Here is a 12,139-nt window from a genome sequence, read left to right on the forward strand (position 1 = left end):
CTCTAGGTGGTGGTGGCATATTGGAATGAAAGTGTACAGCTTTTTCATAAACACTAGATAGTGGCATACATTTATAAGATGGGAAAGTTTCCCCCCCCCCCCATTTTCCGTATACCTATGTATAATGTGCACCATTGACTTTTGACATTTTCTTAGGGAAAAAATGTACATATCCATGAGAAATTACGGTATTAATGTTGAGGTGGAAAATCTAGAATTCTGAAAAAAGTGGGAATTTTTGCCATGTAAAAAGTTTTACAAGGACAAGTGTGTCAGAATAATAAAAATAAAGGATTTGGGTACACAATAACATATTTTAAAAAGAGCATCCACACAGACTTTTCAAGCACTCTTGAAGTACTTGGGTATTGGGCGAGCCAAGTGTGAGTGTTTATCATACATCAAGTGCACCTGATAATAATTCATACAGTAGCCACTTTTACACTGTAATTAAGTGTAACAGAAGAGATTGATGACTAGATTTTAAGAGCAAACGACTGAACTAGGTAATTTTCAAATGACATTAAATGTTGTTCTGTCATAGTATTAGTGTTTTGAGTGATTGTATTTTTGCAGACATGCTTGTTGAATACATGTCAGGAGTCACTAGTAGAGTCATCGGTTCAGCTGATGAGATGGTGCCTGCCTAAGACTCCACTACCACTGACATCAGATCAATCAGCATACTGCTTCCCCTTGCCTAGAAGACATCATGTTCTTGATGTGGCTGCCACTTCAGGTAAAGACATCATAATTAATTTAAAAAAGTAATGGTGACTGTTGGTTAAATTTTTGAAGAATGTTCTAACAGCTGGAAACAAAGTTATAGTGTAAAAGGTTGTTAATGTTGTACTTTACTGAGTCTCAATATGTTGTTGAGATCATGTATATTGTCTGCATGTTTTTGTTGATGATCAGGATTTGGATGGAGATTTTCACAGCAACTGTTTCTTCAAACAATCTCTCGTTTTATATCTGTGCCATTTATGTCATACACCTTTTAATACAGTTCAACCTCAATCACACTTTTCTTTTGAATTTTAAGATGAAAGCAATGGTGAGATTGATGGCGATAAGGTGGAGGAAGATTACCAAGAGGCTCAGAGTAAAGACTATGTAAGTTTAGGGGCATTTATGATAATTGATTTTATGAAAAAAAAAATAAAATAACTTCTTACTAACTCTCCCTATTTTTCCCCCTGAGAAATAAAATAAAAGTTTGATTGCTTTACAGTAAAGATAAAAATATAAATATTAAATACCTTTAGCTACTAGTCTCGAAAAAGACTGATCTTTTTCATTCTGGATTATTGAACATAAAGACATAGGCCACAAAGTACAAACATGCACAGAAAGGATTCTATGGAATTAAACTAAACCAGTGATTCTCAGTTTTGGTACAAGTACCTCTAGTGGCTCCCTCTAGTGGTACACAGGATAATCACTGCCCAAGTACAGTTCAGTTGTATTTAGCTTATAAGAAAAATAAATATTTGCATTTAATCTTGAATAACTTTGTTTTAAAACATTTATTCATGTACTAATTGTGTATAACCTTTCTATGCAATAAATTTTAATTGAGTCATTATTTAAGTACTGTTTATTTTCTTTTTTTTGGGGGGGGGGGGCTCCAGCCCCCGTGGCCCTAAGTGAGGATAAGCGGTAAAAATAAATGGATGGATGGTTTATATTTGTGTGGAATGTTAATGTTCAAACATCAAAATGTTACAGTAACTATACTTTTTCGGAATAAAAGCTCCGTCTCATTTTTTCATGAACACTTAGACCTCTTACGCTGGTGTATTTGAATGTTGGTCATTAGGGTGGCACTTGGAGAGCTAAGTAAATTCTTAGGTCGTACTTCGTGTAAAAAGCTTGAGAACCACTGCACTAAACTAAAGACATTAGGTTAAGCACCTGTTGGATTTATCTTACCCAACATTATAAAAAATAGACACAAAAGGAATGAAGACACTGGTTTCTTTTTCTCATGAGGAGGGCGTATGGGAGATTGTTCAGATCACAGCCTCTCAACACGCTCTAAACAATCCCCCCCCTCGCTCCTGCTTTTATTTGAATAGGAGGGATTTACAAATCATAATGTTCTAAGCAATAAGACACAACACAAAATATTTGATAATAAGAGGGTTTTTCCCAGACATAGTATTCTAAGTAATAAGACACAACACATAATATTGAACCAACACCTGTCACGACCCGACCACATCCGATCACGTCCTTGGTCCAGGCGCCCTTCCATCGGATGATGCTGAGTCTTCTTTTTGAAGGCGAGACATCTAAAATTGTCCATTATACTAATGCAAGCTAAGCAAATAAATGATAACTTCTACAATTTATCTAACATTTCCCTCCTGTTTATCATGTATTTGCACAAATTCTCATATCATCTTACAGTCACTTCATTTCGATTTTTAACTGTAGAATCATTTTTATGAAACAAATACATTTACACTCAGCGTAAACTTGTCATATATGAATGTTGTAGTTTAAACATTGTAATCATCTGTTGTTTATTTGTGAAATATCAAAACGGACATTTTAACTTCAGTTAAAAACAACTCAATGGAAGTTTATGGGATGCAGTACTCTCAAACGCCAGTGGTGGCGCCTTACGTGCACGTTTGTCGCTCTGTCCCTTTTGGCTGCTGTCAGTTCAAATGAAGAAAAGGACTCTTTGATGACTGTAAACCAAGATTTCAAGGGCACCTGCTAATTACTTTAGGGTCCAGTAGGCGTCTTCTTGCGGTAGTCTCACGGTAGGGCTGCTTGGAAGAAACCAGTTTATCAAGTCGTGGGGGAGTCACTGTGACACCTCAGGTTGCGGGGAGCATGTCCGCTACAAGTGCATTGGTGTAAAGCAGCTTGAGCAGGACAACGATCTTGGATAGTGCTCCAAGGGTCTGTAGGATAATCCAGTGAGGTATGGCATATCATGTCAAAGGTGGCTTTCAGATTTTTGGACCCAATATAGAGATGTGATCTTTATGGAATTCATGGGTCTTCTCTATTAGCCGGCGAAGGGCAGAGATCCAGTCCGTTGTGGAGCGGTTGGGCATTAAGGCAGCCTGCTAGGGACGGCGGCTGCTTCTGATTGCTGGAAGATTGCAGGAGGGAGTTGCAGGAGTGAGCAAGATCCTGGTAAAGAGCTTGGTAGGGATATAAAGTAGATTGAGGCCTCTGTTATTCCTGCAGATGAGTCTGTCACCCTTGTGTTTCCAGAAGCATAATGCCTCTGGTCCAGTCGCTGGGAAGCCACTCCATCACCTCCGTCTCTCATTAGGGCTGTCTTAATGCGTGGGCCATTACGGGCTTGGCACAGCAAACAAAAAGACCTGGCTCATGTTGTTGTTATTGGCCACTGACTGTAAGTGTTCAGCTGGTTCTTGCCAGTATCTATCCCTTCCCTCAGTAACAACCACATAGTGCAGGTGGTTCAGCCGACGATATTTTGTCAGATCGCATGGAGGTGGTCCTCACGGCAGCGGTCAATGATAATGAGGTTCTGTTCCGATATCCGATATATTGAGAAATAAGGATGTGGTCGAGCGCCTTCTGAGTTCTGCCCTCTGGGCTGTACCGTGTCCAGTAATGGATGAGTTTACGGGGAAACCATGTGTCAGTGAGGTTGCATGGGTGGCAGAGTAGAGGAAGGCGATTGACATTATTGTTTGTAGACCTATCGGCAATGGTTGTGGCGACAGGTGAGCCGGTGAGCAGATCATTGCTCTACAGCAGGTGTGTCAAACTCATTTTTGTCACGGGCCACATTGGAATCACGCTTTCCCTCAGAGGACCGTTGACTGTGAAACCATATAAATGTTTAGTCACCTCATAATATTATTACATACACACAACAAATTAATGGATACCTAGTTTTGAAATCAGAAGTCAAAGATAATAGTTTGTTCAACTATTGTTCAAGTTACTGTAAACAGAAAATGCTTACAATGTCTCAAAGATACTATTCATTGTTATTATTTTATGAGAATTTGAGCAAGAATCATGGATGTTGGCACAGATGATTTGCTTTCGCGGGCCACATGAAGGGACTTGGCGGGCCAGATTTGGCCCCCGGGCCTTGAGTTTGACACCTGTGCTCTACAGAATGGCATTGGCATGAGTGAAAATGATGGTAATGGAATTACAATTAAATTCAATTACAATTAGTTGTCTCAATAAATTAATGCAGCCAAGTATTTTTTTTTAATCCAGCAGAGAACTACAGGGGAAATTAAAAATCAACAACATTTGGTGAAACAAAAAAAAAAAAAGTGGCATTTAACAGGGGGGTATTAAATGCCACTAAAATGCATACATAAAATGTATTTGTTTTCATGCTTTAAAAACACAGACAGTACCTGTACGCAAATGTAATTGATACCGTATTTAAAAATAGTAAATACTAAATAGTAATAGTAAATAGCAAGAAGCACAAATATATGGTAGAGCAATATTTAATATAGAGTGTTTCTTGTTGCAGGATGATGACTTGGAGACTGACCTGAACAAACTTTTACTTCGCCCTGCCTTAGACAGACCCAAAGAGCTACTGCCACAGTACAGCCGTCTTTGTCCTGAACTCTCACATGACTTCCTGGTACTGTTTGTAAGAGTTTTTCATCTGGCATGATACAGTTAGGTCCAGGAGGATTTGGACAATGATATTGTTTTTATGATTTGGTGATTATAATGTACACCAACACACTTGATTTGAAATGTACAATTACTGTATGTGAACAAAGAGAGGACTTTAAGCCAGGGGTGTCAAACAAATTTTTGTCTCGGCCCGCATTGTAGTTCTGATTTCCCTCAGAAGGCCGTTAGAACAGTGAAACCATATAAATGTTTAATCACCAAATCATATTATAACCATTACACAACAAATGGAGGGATAACTAGTTTTGAAATCAGAAGACAAGGATAATAGTTTGTTCAAATATTGTTTAAGTTACTGTAGAAGAAGGGTTTGGTAACAGAAAAATGCAATATCTCCACAATATTGTTTATTATTATGACAATTTGGAATTTGGGTACAGATTTTAGCAAAAATCACGCAAGTTGACGAGCATGATTTGTTTTCGCGGGCCACATAAAATGACGTGGCGGGCCGCATCTGGCACCCCGGGCCTTGAGTTTGACACCTATGCTTTAAGCTTTCAAATAATATGACATTTACCATTTATCAGGACTGAAATGTATTTAGACATTGTGACGAGTATAACCATCATTTTTAATACTTGGACGAAAAGCCTGTGGCCAACGGCTCAAAGAAAAACTTACGGAGAGGCTGCATCGAGCCATCGTGGCTCACACCTTTGGAAGAACCTGCAGGATCAGGACCGCAGAGTCTGTTGATGTTTTTAAAAGGAGGTTCAAGACTCACCTATGCGGCTTAGCTTTTAACTGATTTCTTAATTATTTAGTGAGTTTATTTATTACTTATTTATTCATATATATTTTCATTACTTTTAAAATGTTTATCCTGTTTTATTGTATTTCTTATTGTCCTTCATTTTTTTAATTCTGTCCTATTGTCTTTTCGTCTTCTTGAGCTTTTAAGTCGAAATCCAATGTCTTCTCATGAGAGCCTCTACACTGGGAGATGTGTTTGGACTGCTCATGGGATGTCATTCTGCAGTTCCCTCATGGCCTGGGGGCAGGGGGGCTCCGCACAATGTGGGGAGTCCGTCATGGTCTTCCCGAGTCATGGAGGTCTTTGCAGCGGCATGCTCTGTGGCTGCGGCACTTCTCGGTGTGAATGGCTCCCACGGGTTTGTCTTTCCTCACCTGGATCCTCAGTGCCTTGCTATGTCTATACACTGTTAATCAATATGTGCTGTGTGCATGTTCATGTGGGTGTGTTTTGCATTTAATTGTGGGGGACGGAGGGGTGGGTATACTTCTTGCATTGTATACTTTTGTCTGTTTTAAGTTTTGTATAGCACTTTGTGTTGCATTTTAATGTATCAAAAGTGCTTTATAAATCAATTTGATTTGATTTGAATGAGGGCCTGAAGACTGGAGCCTATGGACAAAGATGTTTGGACTTTTTTTTCCCTAAGAGATGCTTTTTCTGGCCGTCACCTTCAGCTGCTGTTTTTTCTCTTAAATTAGAGTTGAAATACTAAATGACCATCACACCTTGTTTGTTACATTTCCAATCTTTTGTGGTGGTGTATAAAAACAAAATCATGAAAACTAGTACCGAGCAGTAGTCTTAATATCAGTGAAGATTCTCAGTCCAGTTCCTGCAATTCAACAAGCAAACCAATTTTGTAAAAATTTTAAAATAAAAAGTATATACAGTGACTGCCATTTTGTTATTAAAAATAATTTAATGTGTATGTGATTAAAATGTTAGTCATTTTGACTATTAGTATGTTTAATTTCAGGAACCGTGACAAACAAAACCAAAATGTCATTTTTCTTCATGTAACCTATGGAGCTAAACAGGAAACATCTGTGTCTCCCAGGAGGAGCTGGATTTGAGTTCACAAGGGAGCTCACCCTCATCATCTTCCTCTGATGACGAAACTGGGAATTGCAACAGTTTACCGCTTCACTCCTTCAGGAGGGGGGGAAAAAGTACTGATGTTTTCGCCGAGACAGAAAATGGCACATCAGGTCACACCAAATCAGGTTAAGTTGTAATTGCAATATTTTGCACATAAGATCCAACAAAACAATGGCAGACAGTTATCGCATTAGTGGTCGATACTGAGGCAAAGCAAGCTGTAAAAAGATGGGTGGGATGTGAACGGGTTGTACTGCAACATTCTCAAGCTGCCGGCCGCTTGAAGAAGCTTGTCAACAGAGGTTAGGCGTGTCATTTAGGTGTACTACAAGGATCTGTTTCGTGCGTCGCGCTTCAATTTGTTTGTTCGACCAGCACTATGTTATTTGCTAATCAGGAGACAGTGTGGAAAGTGGTGCTGTTAAAACTTTTCATCCATAAAAAGTGGGGTCTTGCAACACTCCTAGCCCCCACTGGTGCAACTGCCCTGATTAGAACGGTTGAGCGAGCGAGTTCTTCTTGTTTGTAAGTGCTGGCACTGAATGCTCAAACAACGCAACAACATGCAAAGTCCACACAAGGAGATGAAAGTTGAACCCTTTAATGACTTGTCATGTATGAAGCCATATTTCGGCCACCAGCAACCAATCTCACAAGGAGAAAGGTGAACGGGGATGAGAAATACTTGGACTAATTGTAATACTTTTATTCATTGAGGAATGTCGCGGTGCAATACGGAAGGAGTTTTAGATGGTAGGTGGATGTCCACCATTTCCCAGCGAGGAGGCAGCGAAGTGATGTTTTGGGGTGGAATAATAGAGAGCGAGATGTGTCAAAATGACTTCTGAAAAAAAATATGTTGCGCATACAACAGCATTTTAGCAAAAATCTGAATGACCTAATATTAATTACCTTAACATGTTCTTAACATGTCTATCCTATATTTTGTCCATCCAATGTATAGCTGCTAGCCTATTTAAGGCAAAAGATTTCTACAGTCATACTGGGATCCTTAACACCATCTCCGAAGTTGGAATCAAGGCTAGAGAGACAAGGTAAGCTGTTAGTCATTAGAATTTCTTCTGTGTGGCTTCTGACTAGTTATTATCTCAAAGAAAAAAAATCAATAATTAAATGTATGCAGAGCTGCCAAATGTTACGTAGCTTCTGTATTTTGCTACGGAAATAACTGAACGTTGACACGTTACGGCCATAACACTGATTGTTCTGGATATTGGAATTTTTTTTTTTACCTCTGACATTACCGTCACGTCAATATTGCACAAATTACACAGCGGCTTAGTGCACGCTTTTTTATTACGCCGCTCGGGTGCCAAGTCGTGGAGGCCAAAGTTCTCTTTGCGTCCAGTCCACATTGTAAGTCATTATGATTAATAAATACTTGTAATATAAGATAACCTTTATTAGTCCCACAATGGGGAAATTTGCATCATTTCAGCAGTAATTGTGGATATAGGAAATATAAATATGTAATACAGCGGCAGGATAAAAGGATGCACGTACTTGGATCAATACGTCTTTATTCCCTCACTGCCAACAAAAACTCTCCACCCAACACCATTGGGCCTTAAACTGCAACCGTAGCTTCTGCTTTATTTGTAACCCCTGTCACTTTTGCCACTTGTTTTCTCATCCCAGGGGAGAACCCAAGTCAGGTCTGACAAATGATCAGCAGAACGATAAAGGCGAGGGAAATGGAAAATCTTACAACTCTACCACAATAGACAACTTAATCGACATTCATGGGGTTGTCATCCCTTACCACGAACCCAGTATGTATCGTGCTGCAGCCATCAAAACAAAATCTGTTCCAGGGTTCAGCACCCTTGCTTTCCCTGATTTTTGGGGTCAGGTCCCACCACCAGGAAATGAACCCATGGCACCACGCAAGCCCAACATCCAGAGGTACCTTGACGCACAACACAGACCCAGAAAAGGGATAAAACATTTTTTTACACGGCACAGAGAAGAGCCTGCCAAATTTGAATGAATAAAAAAAAATGCCACGTGTATGAAATCAGGTTTAAAAATGGTGAAGAATTGAGATGATCACAGCTTTCAGTCCGCAAAAAAAAAAAAAAAAAAAAAAAAAAACACCCCACAGAACTTTCACCTGTCAGTCAAATGCGTGCCTGCTCTCCCGGCTTGTTCCAAGCGGTACCTACGCTCTCATGGGCCACAGAGAAGCGCTCTGTGGCGGCAGGCAACCTCTGACCCCCAGGGGAAAAAACGGCAGCCACGCCAGTACAATTTCCCCCCCTTTTGCCTTTGAAATTCAGTGGCCGCCTCAGAGTGCACCATGGGCGGCCACAGCAGCACAATGCACCGGTCACCCTGGATGATTTTTTTTTTTCTTCTCCTCCTCGCCCCGCAACGTTGTAGTCGGCCACTGTGAGGTTGGCAGCCCTAACGCCATTGCGCCGAACCACTGCCGGCTAATCTAGCCGCGGAGCCATCCGGTTCACCGCTGCCTCGCTACATGCGCTGCACGAATCTGCACACGGCAGAGACACTGTAGCCCAACTAGCACAAAACAGATAACAGTTCAGGGAAGATGTATTTTTATTTGGTTACAATTTATTTCAGACAATATGTACACTGATGTTGCAGTGGTTCACTCAGCTGACTTTTTGCAGTATGCGAATGGCTGTCTGTCTCTTTGTGCTCTGTGAAAAACTGGCAAATGGTTTCATACAGTGGTACCCCAAGTCAGCTGGGACAGACTCCACCTCCTTGCAACCACGAACAGGAAAAGCTGAAGAGGGAATGGCTGAATGGATCATAAATATATATCTATTTGAAATAGCAATGAGACTTCATAAAAACTGTATGTAATCGATGAAAATAATGCCCTGCACAGCGGAAAGTTAGTTATCAAATACCAAATCAAAGTAAGCAATCTGAATTTATCAACTACACTGTTTTCACTTCAGTCCTTACTTTAAATTAAAATAAATAAATAAATAAATAGGCACCACGGTGGATGGCTGGTTAGCACATCTGCCTCACAGTTCTGAGGACCGGGGTTCAATCCCCGGCCCCACCTGTGTGGAGTTTGCATGTTCTCCCCGTGCCTGCATGGGTTTTCTCCGGGCACTCCGGTTTCCTCCCACATCCCAAAAACATGCAAGGTAGGTTAATTCCATCCATCCATCCATCCATTTTCTGAGCCGCTTCTCCTCACTAGGGTCACTGGCGTACTGGAGCCTATCCCAGCTATCATCGGGCAGGAGGCGGTGTACACCCTGAACTGGTTGCCAGCCAATCGCAGGGTAGGTTAATTAAAGTCTCTAAATTGCCCGTAGGTGTCAATGTGAGTGCCAATGGTTGTTGGTTTGTGTGTGCCCTGCGATTGGCTGGCAACCAGTTCAGGGTGTACCCCGCCTCCTGCCCAATGATAGCTGGGATAGGCTCCAGCACGCGCGCCACCCTTGTGACGATAAGCGGCTCAGAAAACGGATGGATGGGATGGATGGATTGATGGATGGACCTTTGTTTTGTTTCATAATAGTGCTCCCAGTGAGAAGGGAAGTTCCCACTGAGAAAAAAGACTCTGGCCGTTCCATTTTAAGCTCCGTTTCTTCCAAAATGAGCTCTTGTTTCATAAGTCATTTTTTTGACCTTTATCCATCTTTAACGCTGAGTCTCTTTCCCTCTCTCTCCTTCTACGTTTCTCCTTGTCTCTGTCTGGGCTGGGCGCGGTCAGTGATGACCGCCCGAGAGACAGTTTTGATCGGCTGAAGGGAGTGGCTGATCTCGCATGTGATTGGTACATCACTACCGTAAAGCCTGTAATATGTTGTGCCGCTTAAAATATGAGCACCCCTTATGTCTTGAATCATAACCTTCCTTTTTTGGTTCTGATGTGGGTATGTACGGGACTGCTTCTGGGTCCGGACGCGTTATTAGCCTCTCTATGTCGCCACGATCAAACGAGCTAGAGGGAGCTCTTTAGCTCCTTAGCTCGCTAGCTAGTTAGCTCACAGGCTAGTGAACTTAATAGTTAACTTTCGCTATAGTGCCTCATGTGTGTGCATCTATGGAGCCAAAGCTGTTCTGCCAGCGGCTTGCTACGTCTTGAGCAGTGCACCAGGTTTCACAACAACAATGACAATTTATTTTCCATCCATCCATTTTCCAAACCGCTTATCCTCACCAGGGTCGGGGCGTGCTGGAGCCTATCCCAGCTGTGATTGACAGGCCACATATAAACAAACAACCATTCACACTCACATTCACACCTACGGACAATTTAGAGGCTTCAATCAACCTACCACGATGGGAGGAAACCGGGAAAAACCCAAATAGGCAAGGGGAGAACATGCAAACTCCACACTACCTCAGAACTGTGAGGTAGATGTGCTAACCAAGAAAATATTGTGTATTTATGAAACGATAACCCGCCCTAATCTGTCTCTGATTGGGTAGCACCAGGACAGGACTCATACTTTTAGTGGTGATGACTCGTTGAAGCACTTCAGCAACACACACATACGGGCGTAACCAATGCTCTGCGTCTATGGACAGGGATTCACCAAGCACATTCAACGAGATCCCTGTAGTATACAGTATGCCCCTCAATTGGCAACATGGAAGACACTGGCTTGCTTGTACCGTTCACATGTGTGCTCATCAAAATAAAGCTACCACTTTCAAAATAAAAGTACCACATACTTTATTTTGACTTCATAAGCACTGCGGGCCGGTCAGAGGGCCATATGTTGCCAAGTTCTGCTATATACTATCTGATAGCATTGTGCTTATATAATAACTACATTTGGCTGGTTATATTGTTAAACAAATATTTAATGGGAGGTGGATGTTGTTTATTAATCTTTAATTCATGGTTTTCAATTCTTGTTTTGGCAGGCAGAAAGTGCTTGAAGATATCCAACGTTTCTTGAATTCTGATACCATCAACCAAGTGGTCTTCGACCTGGAAGACGACAGGTAAGTAAATGACACATGGAAACTGACATGAAGTACATTTTTAACTCTTGTATGTCACAATATTTGTTGATAAGTAATGCATTTTAAAATAATAATTTATTTGTTGTTCAATGCTTAGTAAAAAAAATAAATAAATAATTCTTCAATATGTTATCATATTTCTGTTAGTTTACAGTTTCCACCAGACAAGCCAGACTCCTTGAGATTCTTTTCCAGTTTTGAATGTGGTAACCTCAGAAAGGCTATTCAGGTTCGCAGGTACGCCCACATTTGCAATGGTAATGAGTTTGAAAATGCTAAAGAGAACATCATCCAAAAGTATGTCTCATCATTACAATCAGACGCTTGGTGCTTGGTGTTTATACAATGGGGGAGGGCCTCATGCCAGAAAGTCTATGCCCCAGCCAGCTTTTGTCACAGGGCTAGTTTTTAGCCCCACCCAAAAAGATTCAGGTAGCTGAGATGGTAAAAACGTATTTTAGGCTATATCTCAACAGTTCGGTACGATATTGTTCTCAATCTGCACATTTTCAGTGCTTACCTTCAAACATATTTAATGTATTTCAAAACATCCATCCATCCATTTTCTGCACCGCTTATCCTCACGCGGGTCACGGGCGTGCTGGAGCCTAT

General features: G+C 41.0%; 1 protein-coding gene across 1 annotated transcript in view; it reads left to right on the forward strand.

Moving 5' to 3' along the window:
- Positions 1-12,139, forward strand: part of LOC133477890 (cytosolic carboxypeptidase 4) — a 64,354-nt gene that overhangs the window by 19,185 nt on the left and 33,030 nt on the right. The window contains exons 8-15 of the mRNA XM_061773219.1: positions 577-739; positions 1,046-1,116; positions 4,502-4,618; positions 6,495-6,660; positions 7,500-7,590; positions 8,195-8,461; positions 11,426-11,506; positions 11,675-11,764. Of these exons, the coding sequence (XP_061629203.1) occupies positions 577-739; positions 1,046-1,116; positions 4,502-4,618; positions 6,495-6,660; positions 7,500-7,590; positions 8,195-8,461; positions 11,426-11,506; positions 11,675-11,764 (1,046 nt within the window). The remainder of the gene's footprint in view (positions 1-576; positions 740-1,045; positions 1,117-4,501; positions 4,619-6,494; positions 6,661-7,499; positions 7,591-8,194; positions 8,462-11,425; positions 11,507-11,674; positions 11,765-12,139) is intronic.

The sequence above is a fragment of the Phyllopteryx taeniolatus genome, chromosome 5 (assembly GCF_024500385.1).
Source record: "Phyllopteryx taeniolatus isolate TA_2022b chromosome 5, UOR_Ptae_1.2, whole genome shotgun sequence".
NCBI lineage: Eukaryota > Metazoa > Chordata > Actinopteri > Syngnathiformes > Syngnathidae > Phyllopteryx > Phyllopteryx taeniolatus.